Source organism: Trichosurus vulpecula, chromosome 4 (genome assembly GCF_011100635.1).
Source record: "Trichosurus vulpecula isolate mTriVul1 chromosome 4, mTriVul1.pri, whole genome shotgun sequence".
Classification (NCBI taxonomy): domain Eukaryota; kingdom Metazoa; phylum Chordata; class Mammalia; order Diprotodontia; family Phalangeridae; genus Trichosurus; species Trichosurus vulpecula.
The window spans coordinates 62,266,398-62,290,214 of NC_050576.1; the positions used below are offsets into that span (position 1 = coordinate 62,266,398).

The window sequence follows — 23,817 nt, forward strand, 5'->3', positions numbered from 1 at the left end:
AATCACATCATTTCAGAGTTGGAAGAGACCTCAAAGGCCCCTCTGCTAGCCAACAAAGTCCTCTAGTCATTGCTTGAGGAATTTCAATGAGGGGGAACCTATGGTTTCCTAGGCTACCCATTCCATTTGAGGATAGGTCAAATTTTGGGGAAGTATTTTGCTTAAATCAAGCCTAAATTTTCCTCATTTTCTGGAATCCCGAGGGTCACAGTGCTTCCTCAATATTCTGTTCACATTTAAGAAATGTAGATTAACAAGAAAAAGCACTAAGTAATATCTCTGGCATCTGTCCACTCGATTCTCACTGCCATTAGTTGAGTTTTTTCTGGTCTTTATCTCCACATACCTTAATCATTGCAACAATTTGGATTTCCTTCTTCCTCTGCCTTTCTCCTCTCTTCCAATTGATCCTAACCACCACTGATGGATTTATCTTCATAAAATATCATTATGTAATTTCTTCCTTAAATTGTCTTTTACTTCCTTTTTTGCATACATGTTGTAAGCCTTGAGTAGAATACAAACTCCCTGAGGGCAAGATTTGTATTTTTTTTCAGCTTTGTCTGCTAACTCCTCCTTGGCAGCAGCTCAAGAAGCTTGCCATTAAATAATTTGATCCTTCAGAGCTTCCACAGCTTTCTCCAGAGTTTTTTGGTCATCTGGCAGAGTATCTTTCACATGATAGGCACTTAATCACTGTGCCCTCCATGTTCCCCCAATTGATCTGGTAACCAAATCAAAACATTTCCAACATTGTTCCTGGAAATTATGTCCCATGACAGCACTTAAGATTCCTGTGACTTTCAAGGTGGAGACACCTGTCCTTGAACACTACTCACCTATGTGTGTTGACCTTCCTTACTAGAATATCAGCTCCTTGAGAGTAGGGATTGTCTTACCTTTATATTTGTATGCCTAGCATTTAGCTCTGGTGCTTAGAACACAGCAAGCCCTAAATTAGTGCTTTTCATTTATTCATTAAAAACTAGAGAAATAATGGAAGCTGAATGTTGAGAAAAGAGAAGTATTCTGAGAGGCATTCACCACAGAAATAAGGAATTTCTGAGTTAGAAAAGAACCCCATAGACAATGAGTCCAACCCATATCTGGAAAAGATTCATCTCTACTCTGCAATAGCATTCAATGGTAAGGTGAGAGTGCATTCTAGAAGTGAACAATGGAGTATACAAATGCATGAAGGCAGGATATGGAATTGGGAATTTGGGAAACAGATTATAGCAGAGTTTGGCCGTTATATGCCATGTGTTGGGATGTCATATGAAATTGAGTTAGAAAGATAGGCTGCAGCCAGATTGTGGAGAACCTAAAAGGTCAAGCAGAAGAGAAAGTAAGTGTTGTGGTCTAGCTGCAACAGGAAACCACTAAAAGCTTTTGACAAGGCGAATGACATGTTCAGACCTGTGCTTTTGGAAAATTATACTTGTAGGTACCCAGAGGGTGGATTAGGGAGAGGAGAGATAATATGCCAGATTCTCAATAAACACCACTGTCAAAGCCATCTGCATACTCCAGCCAGGCTCCAGCAGACATCATCCACTTGTGAAGAAAGGACCCATTATCCTTGTCACTACCATCACCAAATGCCACTGATAGGCAGGTAAGCCCAAGAGGCCTGGAAACAGCAGTGCCCTCCCCCTATACCACTGACCCTGCTTCCAGCCTACCCCTGTAGCAAGTGACTTGCCCAGAGTCACAGACCCAAGTATTAGAAGCAGAAACTGAACCTAGGTATTCCTGGCTTGAAAGCTGGTTCCCTATCCACTAAGCTTTACTGCCTCAGCCTCTTTAACACCTCGAGCAAAGTCACTTCATTGCTTTGGCCCTCTGTTTCCATATCTGGCAGCTAGGTGGCACAGTGGATAGAGCCCTAGCCCTGGAGTCAGCAAGACCTGAGTTCAAATCTGATTTCAGATCTGGTCACACAAGCTGTGTGACCCTGGGCAAGTCACTGAATCCTGTTTGCTTTATTTCCTCATCTATAAAGTGAGCTGGAGAGGGAAATGGAAAACTACTGCAGGTGTCTTTGCCAAGAAAACCCCAAATGGGGTCACAAAGTCAAACATGACTGAAATGACTCGACAACAACAATAAAAAATTAATAATTCTTGCCCAATTTTCTGTGGTTATTATGAAGATTCAACAACATATGCTTTTGAAAGGGCTTTTTAAATGCTACAGGAATGTCCAATATCGTCGGAAAGGCCATGGCCTTGGTGGCAGCAGCCAGAGCTCAAACTCTAGTTCAAACACTTGCTTCTATGTGACTTTTGAGAAGCCCTTAGCCTCTATGTCTATGAGCTGCATTTTTCTCACTGTAAAAGACATATAATGTAATATACTGTCAGTCTCTTAGGGTTGGTATGAGAGGCGACCCGGTCCAGTGGAAAGGATTAGCTTTGGAGTCACAGGCCTTCTATTCAAATCTTACCTTCATGATCTTGGGCAAATTTCTTAGGCTTTCTAGGACTATTTTTCTCATTTTTTAAAAAATGAAGACACTGGACTAAATAGCCTCTAAATTTCCTTCCAGCTGTAAATCTACAATCCCAGGTTCTACTTAGATAATATATGGAATGCATCCTATAACCATGAGTTGTTTTACTCCCTGTTGCAAAAAAACTCAAAATTTCAGCTAAATACAAATCTGCTAAATCCACTCTAAAGTCAATAGAAAGATGAGGTGGAGCTTATTTCATTTCCCTGGGCACAGACCGAATCTCTTTACTTCCTGGTATTCTGAAATGGCCCCTTCTACATGGCTGCATTAGATGCTTGCCTCATCCCCAAGAAATACACAAGGGATTACCTGCTCCTCTTAAGCGGGACTGAAGAAGATAGCATTTCCTCTTATTCTCCCATTTTGGGAAATACATTCCCTACTGCAAATATTGTTTGGAAGTTTCTGATTGGAAGAGCTCTAGGGAACCTGGGATAGGTTGGAAATGGGCTGAAAGTGGAAACAAAAACCTCCCGGACTAAGAACATTTTGGGAAGAGACATCATCAGACATTAACCTTGGTAATAATACCAATTTCAGTGCGTTTGCTTGTCCAAAGGAACACTGGAAGGGCTGACTAATAGATGAGATACTGTGTGTGTGTGTGTGTGTGTGTGTGTGTGTGTGTGTGTATGTGTACATGTATGTGTGTGTGTATATATATATATATGTATATATATATATATATAGATATAGATATAGATATATGTAGCTTTAGTGAAGCTGTTATTTCCATGGCCAAGAATGGAGAGTATTTTTCACTCCATTTGTGAAACAGATGTGAGCATATGTATGTCATGTACATAGTTTTCCAGTGATATATGAAACTCATTGGATACTAATAAAGTCCCTTAAGTGGATAACACAGTGCATGTACATTACATCACACACTATATCCTCAGTTACAACTGGGATATATAGACTTCCCCAGCAGTTAAGTCACCTCTTTCTTGCAAATTAGGCAGGTTCGAGAACCAATATTTACTCTCTTTTGCTGTAGTGTCCTTATTACAGCGCCTATTGAGAGTCCTTTCAATGTCACCCTTACAGAGAAGGGAGGCTTATATTTACCTTATATCCACAATGTCATATTCAGTATATTTCTGATGTTTACTAAATGTGTGATAGGGATCAAGTCACTTCCCCATTTGAGTCTCAGGAAACTCTGTGAGACTGTGACTAATTCAGGCCATTGTTGGTGAAGGGAGCACCCATAATGTGGAAATCACAGTTCCTTGATGTAAGGACATATGGATATGCATTATTTTGCATTAAGATATATATGTATATACATAGATAGATATAAAATATATATATCAGATAGATAGAGATCAATAGATATAAAATATATATATAATATATATTTCACATGATTTCTTCATTAAAGTAAACCCCCAATATACCTTGTCCTGGCATGGGGGGTGAGAACAAACTCTGGTAGGTCCCATGAAGCTGGAAGGGATCTGGGCATAGGCCCTATGACTTTATGTATGACATCTGATAATCAATTTTTTAGAAAATTCATTTTCCACAAACATTCCTATCCCCAACCATACCAGATAAACTAAGTGAGTCTTTTAATGGTATATCTTTATTCTTCTGGCCTAGTTGGAAGCAAAACTATGATGATTCCTGTGAAGACTAGATGACTCTTCATTTGCATCTGTGGAGGGTTAAGAACAAATGTAGTTTTTCTAAAGGAAAAAAATGTGAAAGAGAATGACCTTTTAGCCCTCATTTAATTTAGTCACTCAATCTTTAACTGCCAGTAATCTGTGATCTAGCTAATTGATACAGTCTTGACCTCAGTTATCCAAATATTTAAGAGAAAGGTGTTCTTTGATTCATTCAGGCCAGAGTGGATATCTCTGCCCAGAAGTATGTGGACAATTGGTACTTGTAGAACCAATAAGGGAGGTGAAGGAACAAAAAAAAAATACATACTGTCTCTGAAGATCATATTTGAAATTCCTCAATGATGTATCCAAACCTCTGGAATATTTACACAATGAATTCTGGGCCAAATTATCTCTTGGTTTATAGCTTCAACATGCCTGGGGGGTAGGGGAAGAAATGACCTAATGTGTTTGCCTTTCACAGAGAGGCTTTTTTTTAAAGAGCCTTTTCTAATTGTTGTACTAACAACAGTAATAATAATAAAGGACTCTGGTTTCCATGCCTCCCAACATTTACCCCAGATGCAGAGCTGAGAAGGGAATACTATATTTAGAGATAATAAGATTCAAAATAATGGGCTCAAATATAAATTCATGGGAGTCCTATTTCATCATTCAACCAGCTTCTCAATTAGTCTGTGTAATAGAAACTTAGGGCAGCTAGGTGATGCAGTGGATAGAGTGGATAGGTCCTGGAGTGAGGAGGACCTGATTTCAAATCTGGCCTCAGAAACTTGCTAGTTGTGTAATCCTGGGCACATCACTTATCCCTGTTTGCCTCAGTTTCCTCATCTGCAGAATGAGCTGAAGGAGCGGGCAAACCATTCTAGTATCTTTGCCAAGAAAACCCCAAATGGGGTCACAGAGAGTAGGAAGTGACTGAAATGACTGAACGATGACAACAAATAGAATATTGAAATTTTAGAGCTAAAAGAGACCTTTGAGGTCATAGGTAGTGGAAAGAGTACTGGATTCAGGAGATGAAGGGTCAAATCCTGGGTTATTAGTTGTGTGATCCTGGGCAAGTCACAGAATCTTAGCATTAGAAGGATCTCCAGAGGTTTACAAAGCGCTTTACATACATTATCATATTGGAATCTTAGAAACAACTCTGTGAGGCAGGTAGGATTACTATACCCATTTTACAGATGAGAAAACAGAGTACTAGAGGTTAAATTCCTGGTCCAAGGTCAAATAGACTTCCCCTTGCATCTTCTCAAACCCATACTAACCATCCCTCAATCTTTTCTCATATGGCATGGTCTCCAGTCATATTACCAGACTGATGACCTTCCAAATGGTTGATTTCCTACCTAAAATTTTCCTCCAAAAGCTGCTGACAACACTCTAGAAAGTTTTAACACATCGCTGTACAGTGAACTGTTACTTAACTTGTTCTAGGTACTAGTGCACTCAATATAGCTCAAGTGTACGTTCATTCTTTTGGCTACTATATTGTAATGTAAATTGATGTTGGGCTTGGAATCCATTAAATCTCCTAAATCTTTTCTTCCCTCTCATGAACTGTTGTCTGGGATACTTCTTTGAACCCAAATGCAAGATTTTAACTTTTATCTATTAAATTCTACCTTATTAGATACAACCAATCATTTCTAGCCTTCTGAGATCTCTTCAGACCTTAATTTTGTCATTCAACGTCAGCTATTCTCAATTTTGTGTCAATTGAAAATTTTACATGTATATCATCTATACCCTCATCCAAGCCATTGATAAAAATGTTGACTAGCATAGGACCAAGGACAGATCCTAGAATAGACCAATAGAGGCCTTCCTACAAGGTAAGCCACTAATCATTACTTTTTAGATCCAATCATCCATTCAATACTAAACTGATCTCACTTCATTATCATTTATCCCACCTCTCCTTCTTGTTCACAAGGACAGCGTGTGAGTTATTTAACCATTTGGGGCCCCAATTCCTCATCTTTTAGAGGGAATACTCAGACTATAGACAATCACATTTTTAGCTCATAAAAATTATCTGAAACTATGAGATACCTTAGAGTCCAGAGGTGTCAGATTTACTTTAAGCAGCAATCTGTAGGCAAAACTCCTGAAGGAGACTATAATCAGATTAAAATGTAATTGGGAAAAATTTTACAAGATTAATAAAAATGTACTACAACACTATTATTTTGTGGTTTTCTAATTCAATATGTAACCCACAGATATATTTCTATTTGAGTTTGACATCACTGCCTTAGACTACATCACTTACTTTACAGATTGGGAAACTGAGGGAAAGGTGAAGTCACTTGTTCAGGGTCACAGAAACAGTTAAGAGCAAAGACAAAACTAGAACCCAGACTTCCTATCTCATAGGTCAATATAGTTTATATCATTCCATGGTATCTCTTTATTGGATATCTGAAAGTGGTAACAAGCTTCAAAAACAGGGGCATTTGGATAAGTGATGTATGAGAGACCCAGATTTGGGGAGTCAAGATTAAGACTAGCAGTCATTTTTTTAACAGTCATTTTTTTATAATTAAGTAGATGAATAAATAAAGCACGATCTAAAAAACCAAGTGACTGGAGAATGGTGACCTGACCACTCTTAGCAGCTCCAAGCTCAATGAAAACCAAAACAATATGTAAATCCATTATGTTGAATTTTTTTCCACTGAGCTTAGGGCATGGGGAGCTGATTCAGACAGAATAAGAACTGACCTCAGCTGACCCCAGCCTTTTGCCCAAGCCATAAAACAAAGCTTGAATCAAACTCTTTCCAAGTACAAAAAAAAAGGTCAGCAGGGGAAAATAGGGGGAGGATTGAGGGGGGGAACCAAAAGAACCCAACAACAACATTTGGGTTTTTTTTTGTTTGTTTTTTGCTCTTCTTATCTGGAGGATTCATGCCAAACTATCACCAAAAGAGGATATTTCTGTGGCCTTCCCAATCCAGCTAAGAGCAGGAAGTACTACAGTAATCTGAGATTTCTGGCCGAGTTTACAAAACTAAAAAAGGATCAAGGAAGTATATTAATTCTCAAACTTTTAAGTAATTTTTTTGACTTTGGAGAGTTATAGACCTTGGAGACTTTATTATTCCTCTTGATGTCACCTAGAAAGCCTTGACCTCCCAGCTAATCAACTTCAATTCCAATGATCTCTATCTTTACTATTCCATGGTCTCTCGTGGGGGTGGTCACACCTTAAATCTCTCCATCACCCCAACTATTCTGCTACTGTGGCCTTGAACTCTGAAATTCTCTCTAATCACAGACCCCTATCCTTCCATGTCTCCCCTGCCTCACTCCAGCCAAGCCTAGTCCTTGAGCCCTTCTACCTTTTGTTATTGTCTCTATCTCTTGCTATCTCAACTGAGCCCTCATAACTGTATAGCAATCCTTCTACTAATCTCTGATTGATTGTCCATCACATTCCTCATGGTACCTGTTCTAACCTGTCTCCTCTCCTTACACCCCTGTGCTCCTACCCTTTCAGCAGATGACCTCACATTCTACTTTGCTTATAAAAATAGCAAGGCTGCCCATAGGAAGCCTCTTTACTCCCTCTATTCCAAATCTCAAAGAACTATCTGAGGGGACAAAGTTAAGTCAAATTAGGCAAAGCTGATCACTCCAGTCCTGTCCTACAGCCTATTTCCATACATCTTCCCAGAAAGTTTTTCCCACTAGTCATGGTCATTCTCTCTCATTCTCCTTCTCTCTCTCTCTCTCTCTCTCTCGCTCTCTCTCTCTCTCTCTCTCTCTCTCTCTCTCTCGCCCTCTCTTTCTTTTTCTCACACACATTTTTATTATCTGCCTATCTAATTTAATATTTGCCTACCTAATTTTCCCAAGATCTACAAGCCATGTCAGATCACCTTAACCTTAAAAACTTTTACTTTAGATTACCATTCCTCCCAGCCCCAGGCTATTATCTCATCTCTCCTCAAGGAATAATCAGCTACATTTGCTGCCTGTGCTTCCTAATTCACTCACTTCTCAACTCTAAAATCTGGCTTTAGACCCTACCACTTGACAAACATGTTTTCTTGAAGGTTGCATTGATCTCTTAATTGTAAATCTGATTACTTTTTCTCAGTCATCCTCCTTTCCCTTTTCCTAACTTTCCACAGGATTGACCACTCCTTCCTTTGAGGTACTCCCCTTGGCTTCAATGACACTGATCTCTTTTTGTCTTCTTCCTGGACTGTTACTTCTGATTCCCTTTTTTGGATTCACTATCTATATCATACTCCCTAAGCTAAAAATTATAAAAGTAAATATTTGTTTATATAGATCACCCTTTGGAATGTGCTGGTGTGATATAGCCTAGTGTCCAGGAATATAAACAGGTATCAAAAATACTTTGAGAAATCATGAGCGATCGATAGGTCAATAAGGGGGCACCAGAGAGGATCAAAGAATGTCTACCTCCTTCCAAGGTGAATCATGGAGGGCAACTATTATGTTCTTAGAACCATTTCTTGGTAGTTGCAGTGATGGGTAGCAGTAAAACTAGACAAAAGCACACTCAACTCTAAGTCACTGTAGCCTATATGCTACAGGGACTCAAAAGAAGCATGAGACCTAACCTGGAACTACCATACTGTCTAACATGAGTAACATCCTCCCTTCCCCACACTCAGTGGCAATATAACATAGTGGCTAAGGCACCAGACTTGGAACTAGGAAGATCTATCCCTTCTAGCTCTAAATCTGTGATCATATGATTCTCTGAGAAAATTAAGTGAGAAGGGAAGATTTTTAAGGACAGAGCCTTGGAGGAAAAGCCACATTTAAGGGGCATGATGTGAATAATGAGTCACCAAAGGAGACTGAGAAGGAACAATCAGAAAGGTAGAAGGAGAATGAGGAGAAAATAGTACCCTGAAAATCCAGAGAGGAGACAGTACTCAGGAGTATCAAATTAAGCAGAGAGGTTGTTGAGAATGAAGATTCAGGGGGAAAGAAACATACTTGTCCATTAAGAGATATTTGGGTAACTTTGAGGAAACTTTGAGTTTCAGTTTAGTTATGAGGAGAGAAGCCAGATTGCAAAGGGCTGAGAAGTCAGTGAGAAAAAAAAGAGAAGCAATGAATTTAAAGAGTTATTTCTAGGACTTTGGTTATGAAAGAGGAGAGAAATATAGAAATATAGGCTAGATTTAGGGAACTTGTGATTTTTTTCAATATGGTAGTGGAGATGTGGATTTTTGAAGACCCTAGGAAAGGAAACAGTAGATAAGGAGAGATTAAAGATTTGAGGCGGGAGAGGATGACTGAAATTGTAATTTCCTGAAGAAGACAGAAGGAGATTGGATCAAGGGCTCAGGAAAAGGGGTTAGCCTTGGCTAGGAGAAAGGCAACCTCATTGTCACAGAATGGTGGAAAAGGAGAAGAGAGATGGAGGTGATGTCAGAGGGATGAGATAAGGAGGAAGGGAGAAGGAGGAGTTTGTGGTAAATGGCCTGAATACCCTCAGTAAAGTAAGAGGCAAGGTTCTTAGCTGAGGAGGTCGGGGTAGGGAAGAAAGGGAGAGTGGAAAGCTTGAGGAGCGCTAGCTTCGGAATCAGAAGACTTGAGATGAAATCCCAACTCCTTTGCTTAGAAGCTGTGTGAACTTGAGCAAATCACTAAGCCTCTTTAAAGCCTCAGTCTTCTCATGTGTAAAAAGAAAGGGGTTGTGCTAGCTAATGTCTAAATTCCTTTCCAGATATGATAGAAGAGAAAGTTTGGAATAGCTTCTGTGAGGAATTAAATAGGAATTGATTCTGTAAGGAATCAATTTGGAAGGGACAAAAATATTGCTTTCCTTCAGGGAGGGTCCAGTAGAAGTCATATAATATGAGTTTTAAATGAACCCAGTAAGCCTAGTTATATGACTTCCTCCGGTTCCATTCAGAGGCTTGTCACTAGTAGCAGAGGAGGTGGACAGGAAAATAACCGAGGGCTTACGTTTGGCAAGAGTTGATTAGGTGCCAAGCCAACAAAACAACCTGAGGGATACAAGAGGTGGCATATGCGAGGAGATTCAAACCCTTACTTCTACCACCTCCCCTCATACCCCAATGGAGAGAGTCTAGCACTCTCTCCTGTACCCAAAAACTTTGGGAATAGTAATCTCTCTCCATGGCTGCCCTAGATCATTACAGAAGGCTTGGGAAGATGAAGAGAACCATGAATAGCTTTTTGTAGGAGGTAGCTTTAAAGGACAGCTAGGAATTTAACTGAAAAGGGAGAAGGAAGGCATTCCAGGCACAAGGGACAATGTAGGCAGGGAGATAGAGATTACATGGGTGCAAGTGGGCTACAGAGGATAGAACAGTTCGACTAAAGTATGGGGTGCATAGAAGTTAGTAATATATGATCTGACTGGAAAAAATATGAGATCAGTTTGGGAAAGTTTTATGGTCAACATGTATAAAGAGAAAGTATAGACAGATCGCTCTGCAGAATAAGTTATTCTTCATTCAGCAGAATCTTGATGAGCTACTCAAGGAAGGTTTTGAAGTGGTACCATATTAGTAATTCAGCAATTCTAAGTCCTTTTGTTAGGTAATGAATGATAAGTGACATTCCAAATCTGTTTGGCCATTCTCAGTAAACCCAATTCAATTCAATGAGCAATTATTTAGAACCAATTTTATGATAGTCTCAAGAGGGTGCATTGCGCAATACAGAGAAAGCTGGCCTTGGAGCCAAGAAAACCTAGGTTCAAGTCCCACTTTTGATAAATCCTAGCTGCATGACCCTGGGAAAATCACTTAAACTTTCAGCGCTCTAAACAATTAAGACTCTAAATTACAGAGAAGATGCCAAAATGCAATGGCAGAGAAAATCCTGATTGAAGAATTTCCCATAGCAATGAAATCACAGGTCAAGTTCCTATCCTATGAAAAGTACTATGTCAGACACTGGAGATACAAAGATTGGGGGGGGATATATACATATATGTATATATATGTACATATATATACATATACACACACATATATATACATATACACACATATGCATATATATACATATGTATGTTATATAAGCACATGCAAATATATACCTATATATAGATATATTCATACATATATATAGCTTAACAAAGATTGAATGTGTGTGTACACTATCAAGGTACTTACAATCTAATGTGAGAACAAAAACTGGTATGCACATAACCATCGTACAAATTGGAATATAATAACCGAAAGGAAGTGTGAGGAACAATTCAAGGAAGGAGAGACCACTTCAAGCTGGTCATTAATAAATGCTTCATGGAAAAGGAGTTAGAATTTCATCAAACTTGGACGGGTACATGAAGAGTCCATTCTAGGCATGGAGGCTGTCATGGACAAAGGCACATATGCAGGAAAGACAGGGTTTGGTCAGGACACATTGAAGAATCCAGTTTGGTTGGAATTTAGAATCTTATCAAATGTAGAATCTCTCCCAATGATTTGCTTCAAGGCAGTCTTTAACAATCTGTACCACCCATTGTGTCTGACCATTTGTTTGATGGTGATGGGGTGATAGGGTGACAGGTTAGGTAAGATTCCTCTTCATAGATTCCTTAAATTCACCTGAGATAAATGCATACAGACCAATTGTCAGAAAGACCAGAAAGATCCATGAGTTGCAAATAGCAACAGAGATTTGTGAGAGGTAGGGACATTTCAGGATAATTTTCTTCTTGGAATAGTCCTCAAAAATAATAATAATAATTAAAATTTCCATACCACTTTCAAAGCACTTAACATATCTCACATATCTCATCTGAATGTGCTTCCTTCTCCAAAAAGAAGATACCTCAAATTTACTTTATATATATATATATATATACACACACACACACACACACACACACACACACACATATATATATATTTACCTCATTATATGTAAGAATGTCAGTATTCTGTGAAAAACTTGAATTCTCCAGACAGCTTTTCTATCAGCTATGTTTAGTCTGTCTGTGCCTCCATTAAATAAATCATTTGATTGAATCATAATGAAGCAGTAAGTCAGAGAGATTTTCTAACATCTCATCTTCTATTGGAGGTGGAATAACCTAATGTATACTCTGGCAGTTAGAAACCTGGGGTCAAGTCAGAGAAGTTTAAAGTAGCCTGACAGTGTGGCAGCTTAGTGTCCATATTTGACACAGCTCTTCTAAATATGCAAGAGTGAATCCCATGCCCTGAAAATGTGATATAGGAGAAAGATCATTAGACTTGGAACCAGAAGATTTGGGTTAAAAATTGGTCTATGTTATATGCCACCTATGCAACCTTAGGAAATCCACAGTGTAATGCATGTTATTGGTTGTCCTACAATTTTCTAAGGGGACCGATGACATCACAGGGTGATATCTTGACTGGTGCATGAATTAAAGTGAGACATACTTGCACAAAGTTGTCAGCTTCACTCTGTCTTCCAGGCTCACTAAAGTCCAGCGGCAGAACAAAAGTCAAGACAATTGGAGATAGGACAGGATTCAGTAGATGACCTTGATGTCTTTGATGTCTGACCAAGCTGTAAGTCCTCTGCATCACCTGCTTCAGCCACTTTCATGGCCAATGGAACAAATTGTCCTCATCTGCCCATTCCACCTGAGGAAGTCTTCACATGCCTTCACATGCCCCCTAACTCACAGACAGATTTGAGGCCATCACTTCCTTGATAATAATAATAGCCAGCATTTACATGGCACGTTGAGCACTTTACAACTATTATTTCATTTAGGAGGTGGTTGCTATTATTATCTCCATGTCGCAGATGAGGAAGTTGAGACAAACAAAGGTTGACTTGCCCAGGGTCACACAGTTAGTAATCTGAGACTAGATTTGAACTCAGGTCTTCTTGACTCTATCCACTAAACTACTTAATTGACTGGATAGAGCTTTCTACTCACAATGAGCAAGATCCAGGTACCAATACTATGTCAGTCACTTAATAGCAGTCACTGAACCTCTGTTTGGTCTCAGATTCCCCATCTATAAATGGGGTTAGAGTTGATGGCCTCTAACAATGGCCTCACAGCTCCAAATCTATGATCCTACAAAATAACTCCACCTCTATTGCCTCTGTTTCCTCATTTGTAAAAATGAAGACATTGGACTAGAGACCACAAGATAGGTTCGCAGGTTTCAAGCAGGAAAGAAGTTTATAGAGCTTTTAGTTCAATCCCTTCACTTTATAGATGAGGAAACTGAGTCCTAGATAGGTTGTGTGAGCTGTCCAAAGTTAACCAGGTAGTAAACAGGAAAAACTGGGATTTAAATTCAGTTACTCTGACTTCAAATCTGGTGCTCTTTCCATTTCACCATGAACCTCAAGGTCCTGTTCCTCTAAATTCCCTGATTAAGATGACCCTTAGAGGTCACCTGGCCCATTTTACAAATAAGAAAATTGAGGCCAAAAAATAGTTAAGTGACTTGCCCACATTAAGAAGGGAGTTGAAGTGCAAGAATTTGAACACCAATCCTCCCAGGTGTTAGGTTATCCTTAAAAAAGAAGTTGCCAAATAAACTTATAATCAGTATTGCAACAGCATCATTCCAGAGGAAAGCCTGGATCTTCTTCAGTCCTTGTCACAACAGCAAGGACCTCTTCAGCAGTCCAGGCATGGTTCCAATCTGTAGGTGACATTGTTCTGTACGCCTAAGCAACTGGCACCTTATGTGTGTTTGGCATCTCATGGCATCCTCAATGCCATGAACAAAAACAGAAGCCATGACAAACAATGGTTTATATTCACCAGGATGAACTAACATAAATAGAGAAATAATAACTGCTTGGCATTATGGGAAGCATCTTTATGCTGGCCAGGCCAACTCCATTGTCTAAACAAGCAAAGAGGTGGTTCAGTGAGGGTCACCTGTTGTGTCTGAAAAGTAATATGAAAACAGCGCATGGCGACAAAGGTTCAAAAGAAGATAGCAATAAAATATATTCATCTTTAAATGAATTAGAATTCATTTTAATTCCTGTCTAGTATCCAAAACTTTCTAGAGGCAAAAGAAATTTATAACTGGAGGTTTAACTCAGAATGTCCCTTGAGAAGTAATGATTATTTAAACTATTGAGAAGCTTGGGCAAGTCCAAGTCAGATAAAGACTTTCCTCCTGAGGAATAGCAAGGAATTGACTGACTGGGGTAGGGAGGTAGGAGAGGGAGAGAAGGGGACAGCTTACTAAATCTGGAAATGACTGAGCAAACAATATCAATAATATGTATGTATGTGTGTATGTATATACATATGTACGTACATATATGTGTGTATATGCATATATGTGTGTATATGCATGCATATACATACACACATACACATATACACATCCATATGTACATACATACACACACATAATGAATTGATCCTTCCTAGCTACGGCCTTTTTCTTGGGTCATTATAAATGTCAAATTTGAAAGACTGGAGACCACCAAATGTTCCCATTTTCAAAACAAGGGGAAAAGAATTTTAGAAAGTGCAACAACTAGGTGGCACAGTGGATAGTGTGTCAGGCCTGGAATTAGAAAGACCTGTGTTCAAATCCAGCCTCAGACACTTACTAACTTTGTGGCCCTGGTCAAGTCACTTTACCCTGCTTGTATCAGTTTGCTCACCTGTAAAATGAGCTGGAGAAGGAAACGGCAAACCACTCTGCCAAGAAAACCCCAAATGGAGTCAACAGAGTTGGACACAACTGAAATGACTGAACAAAAGAAAGTGCAGACTTATGAAAATTCACCATGGGTGCTGCTGAAGGGCTTTATTCATAGTGCAGTTAATTCTCTAGTCTCCTCTAACAATGGGACTTGAATATCAGTACATCTGGCATAATATATCTTTGACTCTTCCTTCCATTCCACTCACTCAGTCACTAGCCCAGGTCAAACTCATCACCTCTGATCTGGAATACTGCCAGAGCTGACTAATTGGCCTCCCTAAATCGAGCCTCTCTCTTCTCCAGTACATCCTCTAATGAGCTTCCAAAATGCTATTCCTAAAGAAAAGGTGTGAGCATTTAACTCTCCTGGCCAAGAAGCTCCAATGATTCCCTGTTGCCTCAAAGGTAAAGTTAAAACTTCTCTGGTTTTTAGAACCCTTCACCATATGACTTCAGACTATTTTTCCAGCCTTATTTCACATTTCTCTCTTTCATGATGCTACATTTCAGCTAAATTTGGCCTTCTTGATGCTAATAATATTATTAATAATAATAATAATGAATAACATCTAGTATTTATAGAATATTTTAAGGTTTACAAAGCACTTTACAAATACTATTTCATTTGATCCATACAGTAATCCTGGGAGAGAGGTGCTATTATTATCCCCATTTTGCAGATGAGAAAACTGAGTCAGATAGCACTTGGGCAACTTGCCCAGTCACATAGCTGAAGCCATGTTTGAACTCAGGTCTTCCTGAATCCAGGTCCAGAGTTCTATGCACTATGGTGCCACCTAGTTCTCTATACCAGTCTATCACCTTTCTCCATGTCTTTGCAGAGGCAGTCCTCCAAGCCTGGAATGACCTCCTTCCTCACCTCCCATCTGATAAAGTACCTAGCTTTCATTAAAACTCAGCTCCAATGCCAACTCACAGTAGAAGCTTCTCTGGAGCTCTCCACCTGAATTACATTCTCTCTCTCCAGAAATTACATTTTATCTATGTCATATACATTTGGTATTTCATTGTATGTGGGCTTATTCCCTCTCAATAGAGGTCCTTGAAGACAGAGCCTGTTTCATTTTTGTCTTTGTAGCCTCAGCATCTAATAGACCAGGAATGGGGAACTTGCGGCCCTGAGGCCACATGTGGCCCTCTAGGTCCTCAGGTGTAGCCCTTTGACTAAATCCAAACTTCACAGAACAAATCCCCACGGATCCTCACCCCTATAATAGGCACTTAATAAATGCTCTTACGAAGTGAGCGGGAAAGGGAAGAAAGGAGGGAGGAAGGGAGAAGAGAGGGAGGGAGGAAGGAAATAAGGGAGGGAAGAAGGCGGGAAGGAAGAAGGAAGGAAGGAAGGAGCAAGCAAATGAAGGAAAGGCATATAAAAACTGTCTAAAGGAAGTCTTGTTGGATTACATGCTCAACCTCATTTTATTTTTAACTCCTTAGAGCAAAAAGTATTTTGACTGGTGTTGAATGAATGGTTGTAATGGCTGGAACCAGATGAAATGACACTGGTTTGTAAAATTTCTAAATTTGTAAAAATTCTCAGAATCTCAAGGAACACCTTAGGAAATCTATTGATGTCTTCTGTATGTGGTCTGATCATGTCCCTTTTCTGTCCAAAAATTTTCATGTTACCCGAACCTAAACGCTAATGATTTCTTGTTCCCTCAGAACTGTTTACTGAGTAATCTTCGGATCCTTTTGCCTGAAATGCTGAATGTTTTAACAGGATTTGTTGAACTTACAATTTGGAGATTCTAGTGTATGGGCACCTTGGGCCCTGAGTCCTAATCAGATGAACAAGTTCCTTCCTAACAACTTTATTCTTGACATCTTCTGATGACATCTGGAAAGTGCTCTCAGAAAGGGGCATACTTCCCATTCCCAACAGAGTTTCCAGCACTAGCTACTGTGCACTCACTGCAACTTGGAAGGTATCATGATGGCTTCAACTTTTGTCATGGATCTTGTGATAAAATAGCATGGAAATTAAATGGACTGATTATTGACAGAATTCTACCTGTCGCTATTGAGGAGTGGCAGAATGGGGTAGCAGAGAGAATGCTGAACCTCAAATCAGGAGCCATGGGTCCTAAATCCAGTTCTTACATACATACCTTAGTAGTTATTTGAGCCTCATCTACAAAAAAGGGAGACTAATCCTTGCACTCCCATAGGGTCATTTAGAGAAAAGTATTCTTTAAATCTCAATGTACTATATAAACATGTAATTAGTAATGACATTGGCTTAAAAAGGTGCAACATTCTCAACATTATTTTAAAGAGCCTTCTGAATAATACTCCTGGATTTTATATCAATTTAAAGGATCAAGGCAATGGAGCCAGGGGACCTGGACTCTGATCCCAAGTCTGCCATATTCTGTCCATGAAAGTTTAGGCAAATCAAACTTTGTGCCATAAATTCCTCATTTATACAATGAGAGGTTGAACCAGATGATCTCTTATGTCCCTTCCAGCTCTAAATCTTTGAACCTGAGAACCTAACATCAGATGATGGAAATGGTTATGCTGTTTCCTGGATTCCATTCTGATGAAGTACTCTCTCAAAATAGCCCACTTACAGGATATGCAATATGAATCCTGGAATCTGTGAATAGATCTCATAATCCTTAAGAGCTCAAGTAGGAGCTGGTTGGTCTGCAATGATTTACTAAATGCTATGAAAGGAATATTTCCTGTGCTCTGTTGACAGGAGTTTCACGCTTGAATATTATAGATGCTAAAAGCTGTTCCTTTAATTTTTGTCACACATATTGACAAAAGAAGGGGTAGTGGATAAGGGCCGAAATATACTGAAATATTTATAGCAACACTTTTGTGTTATCAAAACAAACACACACACTCAAGTGCACACACACACACACACACACACACACAAAACAGGGAAAAGTGAGTGTCCATTGATTAGGGGATGGCTAAACAAATTTTGGTGTGAATACATGGAGCATTATTGCTCCATAAGAAACAATGAATATAAGAAATCCAGAGAAACATAGGAAGGTTTTTATGAACTGATGCAGAAGGAAGTAAGCAGAACCATAAAATGATATATATACTGGCAGAGATGTCATGAAGCTCAAATTAAATAGTGAATTAAAGCATTTTGTAAACCTTAGAGCACCATATTGCTGCTGCTGCTGCTGCTACTGCTGCTGCTGCTGCTGGTACTGCTGGCATTATTAGCCTCCAGTAACCAGGCCTCCTTTCTGGTAAGGAGTTCATTCCCTGAGTCTTCTACTGTAGCACTCCTGCTGAGGTCAAGCACTGTTTATAGAGCAAAACAGGGGAATGTGGCTAAATATTTAACAAAGAGACCCTCTGGGAGGGGAAAAAAAACTTATCAAGACACACAGACTTTTAAGTTTAATCTGCATTATTAACATGTTATTGTTTTAAAAAGATAACAAAACAATAACTCGAGCCCTGGTTTGTAGCAACTGCTGATTTCTGATGAGTAAATGTTCAAAGTAAAATACAATAGTCAGCTCTAGAGTAGGTCAGAGCTGGCTCCTGCACACCCCAGGTTACAATAGCAAAAAGAACACAAAAACAAAGCTAAATGGGTGGAAGTGGGATTTTGCACACACTGTCAAAAGAAGCCATTGTTTGAATTGGTTTTAATTAATTGCTTTTCCTTGGACCAAGGTGGGACTGATTTGAGGAGGGTTGTTCCATCTAGAAAAGACTATGAGTCAAAAAGAAAAGATACCAATAAAACATGTATTTTTTTTAATGGCCTGACCTCTTCCTGACTAGGGCCATTTTCTTGGGTTGTTATAAACGTCTTTGAAAGACTGGAGACAAAAGCAAATGGAGTTTTCAAAACAGGAGATAAAAGGTGAGTTCTAGGCCTTGTTCGCTTGTGAATGTGACTTACGTCCCTGCCAAAGGTCTATAAGAGATTAATAATTTGCGAGCACATACTTTTCTGCTCTGCTCTAATGCGTAATAAGAGCATGGAGGTGACCTTGGCCCCTCAGAGGTTATAATTATATAACACAAAGACCTGCCAAGTTGGAAGGAATTTGAGTATGTCCTTTTTGATGAACTCCGTGTCTTCTGAGGACCAGCCTAGGTAAGTTCATCAAGATTCATCACCAAGAAGTCAGGTGGCAAAGTGAATAGAGTGCTGGACTTGGAGTTGGAAAGACCAAAGTTAGAACCCTGCCTAGATAGCCACTAGTTGGGCGACAATGGGCAAGTCATTCAATCTCCCTAAGTCTCAGTTTCCTCATCTATAAAGTTGAGATAATAACAGCACCTGCCCCACAGGGTTGTTATGAAGATCAAATGACTTTACATATAAAACATGCTTTGCAAACCTCAAAGTAGGATGGAAATTCTAACTATAATTAGTATTATTTAAAGGTGACTTTTTGCTACAGAAACTCTTGAAAACCATATACTAAGACATGATCAGGTTGTAATAGGCCCTGGTAAAAGGTGTGACACAGATACCTTTGGGGATATTTTGAGTACAAAGAAAGGAGAATGATTAGCATTCGGAGTGAGCATGAGTTCATTATGAACAAGTTATTCACCCCATTTCCTTTTTTTCATAGGATAACTAAACTGATAGATTAGGAGACAGTAGCAAATGCAAAGAATGTTGTATTTTAGCTAGAAATTTAACAAAATCATAATGAATAAGTTGGAAAAATGTAGGGGAGGATAGGATAGATGGATTTTTATCTAACTAAAGAACTGGATTAAAAGGGAATTGCTTATGGATGCCAACCATGAAGGAAATCTTTGGTGATATTCCACAGAGCCTTATCCTGTTCAACTTTTTCTTTAATCAGTGCATCTGGTTGCTGAGAAAGCTTAGTCCTAAACCCCAATTTTCTTGCCTGCAAAATGGGTTAATGAGTCATTCTATCTACCTCACAGGGTTGTGGTGAAAATCAAGTGAGATATGCTATAAAAATAAAAGCTATTTAATTTTCAAATGTTGTTGGGCTTTTATTTGTAGGAAAGTACCATGAAGATGGGAGGACAATTTGTTGGGAAGTAATTAATGTGCTAAAAACAAAATATGCAGATAGTTTAATAAATGAAATAAGCATAAACTATTATTAAATGTGCAAGTGAAGTAGGCTGACACAGATAGATAACGTATCAGACAACAGACTACAGATCCAAAAATATATTAGCAGGTTAGAAGAACATGCCAAGATGGAATTTAATAGGGACAAATATTAAGTCCTGCACTTAGATGAAAAAAATCAATTACATGAGTAATATAGGTGAGATCTACATTAACAGTATTTCATATTTTAAAAAAAAAATATGGGAATTGACATCAAACTCACCATGAATCTATTCTACAGTTATTGCAATTTTTGCTTGCATTAAGAATAATATCCTAAAGTGTGTACTGGCAAAGCAAAAGTGGAGTACTTTGTTCAGTAAAGAACCACATTTTAAGAAGGTCATTGACAGAAAATGTGACTATAGAAGAGGAGGGTGAGAAGTTTGGAATTATATGTCATATGAGGAAAAATTAAAAGAAACATTAATGATTAGCCTTAGAGGAGAGAAGACTTGGGAGAGAAATGTTAAGTGTCTTCAAATATTTAAAGCCTTTTCATATTGAAGTAAATTTATGCCATGTAGCTCCAGAAGGCAGAACTATTACCAATGTGCATAAGATACAGGAATTGTAGTCTAAAAGTTGAAAGGAACTGCATAGGTAAACTGATATAGCCCCACATGAAGCATAACTTCCCTCTACAAAATCTCCCAGAATCAGCCATCTACACTCTTTTTGAACAACTCAAGTAATGGGGAATTCACTATCTCAAAAGCCAGTCTGGTCCATTGTTGGATGGCTCTAATTTCAGTGAAGTTGTTCTTGATACAGAGCTAAAATTGTATTTCCTGTGATTACCATTCCACGCTCCTAATCCTGTTCTATGCAGTCACTGCATAAAGTAAATTTTCTGTAAATTACAATATGCAGTCATCAGATTCCAATGTCATGTTTTACTAAGGAGATGTTTTTGGTAGCAGAGAGCCTTAGATAATGTCTTAACATATAGATTCTTTACTGATGCTGAGTGAAGTGAGCAGAACCAGGAGAACACTGTACACAGTGACAGTAACATTGTGTGATGACCAACTTTGATAGACCTGGTTCTTCTCAGCAATGCAAAGATCTAAAACAATTCCAAAAGACTCATGATGGAAAGTGCAATCCACATCCAGAAAAAGAACTATGGAGTCTGAATGTAGATTGAAGCATACTATTTTCTCTCTTTTGTTTGTTTCTTCTTTCTTGTGGTTTTCCCCTTTGGTTCTAATTCTTCTTTACAACATGACTAATGTAGAAATATGTTTAATATGATTGTACATGCATGGCCTATATCAGATTGCACACTGTCTTGGGGAGAGGGGAGAAGGAGAGGGAGAAAATTGAAAACTCAAAATTTTATAAAAGTGAATGTTGAAAACTAAAAATAAATATATTTTAAAAGATACAGATTCTTTGCAGATTTCAGAATGCAATATACAGTCTAGTCAGCAAGCATTTATTAAGCACCTACTGTGTGCCAGTCATTGTGTGAAAGGATGGGAATACAAAAAAGGGTGGGAAAACAGTACCTGCTCTCAAGGAGCTCACAGTCTAATGAGGTGAATAAACAAGGGGTCCAGGGCTTGATGCCAGGATCCTGACGGATAATAAACTCTCAATTACTTATAGAAGTTAATTAGTATTTAAAAGTCTTATAGAAGATGCATTACTTATTATTAACAAAAAGTAATGGACTAGAAATCCAGCGTCATGGTTTCTAGACTTGGTTTTTTACCAATAGCCAACTATGTGACCTTAGATAAGTCATCTTTTTTTCTTCTCTGAGCCCTAGTTTCCTGATCTGTAAAATGGGTTTGCTTTTAACTTTAAGATTCTATATTTTGGACCGGAGCGGCGGGGAGGGAAGAGGCGGGCAGGGCAGCGGCGGTCTCTGGCGGACGGGGCGCACGGACCGAGATGTGGAAAGCTTCAGCAGGGCATTCTCTGTCTGTCAGCAAGGATGACGAAGGCGCTGATGACTGGGAGACTGACCCGGATTTTGTGAATGACGTCAGCGAGAAAGAGCAAAGATGGGGTGCCAAGACGGTGAAGGGGTCCGGGCACCAGGAGCACATCAACATACACAAGCTAAGAGAGAATGTTTTTCAAGAACATCAGTCCCTCAAGGAGAAGGAGCTTGAGACAGGACCCAAAGCATCCCATGGCTATGGAGGAAAATTTGGTGTCGAGCAGGACAGAATGGATAAATCTGCCGTCGGCCATGAGTATCAGTCCAAGCTTTCCAAACACTGCTCTCAAGTTGATTCCGTGAGAGGCTTTGGTGGCAAATTTGGGGTACAGTTGGATCGGGTTGATCAGTCCGCTGTGGGTTTTGAATACCAAGGCAAAACTGAGAAACATGCTTCACAGAAAGATTATTCCAAAGGTTTCGGTGGTAAATATGGTGTCGATAAGGACAATGTGGACAAAAGTGCTGTTGGCTTTGAATATCAGGGCAAAACGGAAAAGCATGAGTCACAGAAAGACTATTCCAAAGGATTTGGTGGAAAATATGGGGTTCAGAAGGACAGGATGGATAAAAATGCCTCGACCTTCGAAGACATTTCCCAGGTTTCATCGGCTTACCAGAAGACGCTGCCCGTGGAAGCTGTGAACAGCAAAACAAGCAACATCCGAGCTAACTTTGAGAACCTGGCCAAAGAGAGAGAACAGGAAGACCGGAGGAAGGCGGAGGCAGAGAGAGCCCAGAGGATGGCCAAGGAGAAGCAGGAGCAGGAGGAGGCCCGCAGGAAGCTGGAGGAACAAGCCAGGATCAAGAAGCAAACTCCCTCTCCTCCTCCCGGTCCCCAGCCACCAGCCGAGGAGAGGACACCCCCCAGCCCTGTCTATGAGGATGCTGCATCTTATGAGGCCGAGCCAGGGTACAAAGGCCGTAGTACGACATACTCTGGGCCTGAACAAGAGTCCGAGTACACAGCTGTGCAGTCCAACTATCAGGAGACAGTGAGCCAGCGAGGTCTGGCACAGGAGCCGGAAGCCGTTTATGAGACAGCAGAGTCGATGGCTCCAAATCAAGACAAGGAAAATACTTATGATGAATATGAAAATGACCTTGGGATCACCGCCATAGCCCTCTATGATTATCAGGCTGCTGGTGACGATGAAATTTCCTTCGATCCTGATGATATCATCACCAACATTGAAATGATCGATGATGGCTGGTGGAGAGGCGTGTGTAAAGGCCGATATGGGCTCTTCCCAGCCAACTACGTTGAGCTGAGATAGTAGCGAAGATAGCTTCTCATCAATGCCTTAATGCCGTAGTCTGCAAACATGATTTCTACACTACAAAGTCACGCTTTGGGGAGGATGGCAACGGGAAGATCCATACTGCTTTTCTATTTAATACTTTTGCTGATGCTCTTGAGAATGTTTAATCCTCAGAATTTGCTAATATATTGTAATCATGTTTCCTTGGAGGACTTGGGTGATGGTGTTTAAGCATTTAAGGACTTTTCTTTTTGCCAAATGGAATGGTTGTTATAAGAAGCCATGCCAAGGACCTTTTGTCCTCTGTATGTGGGAGCAGGCAGGATCTTCTGCCCTGCTCGAGACAGCGGTGCTGAGGGAATCCTTTCTCTGCATGTTGGCAGTGCCAGCGATGACTCTGCAGGCCCCTTGGGCATGGCCGGGTCCTTGGAGGAGGAAGGAGTTAGGGAAGAGCAGAGCTAGAGGGGGTCAGAGTGGACCAGCCTTTTAAGCCTCTTGTCACGAGCAAGATTCTTTTCCGACTTTTGTAGACTTATTTTCAGAGCATCTCCTTCCATCAGAAGAAGCTTGCAGGCATCCAAGTATAGAGACTTGAATTGGGGTTTGGTTCAGATTTTGGACTTCTCGTTTTCTCTCCCTTCCTCCCAGA

The 23,817-nt window shown here is 39.7% G+C and overlaps 1 protein-coding gene across 1 annotated transcript; it reads left to right on the forward strand.

Moving 5' to 3' along the window:
* Positions 1 to 21,849: 21,849 nt before the first annotated feature.
* Positions 21,850 to 23,183, forward strand: LOC118845477 (src substrate cortactin-like). Its single transcript, XM_036753393.1, has one exon. The coding sequence runs from the start codon at positions 21,855 to 21,857 to the stop codon at positions 23,181 to 23,183; it is 1,329 nt and encodes a 442-aa protein (XP_036609288.1). The 5' UTR covers positions 21,850 to 21,854.
* The last annotated feature ends 634 nt before the right edge of the window (positions 23,184 to 23,817 follow it).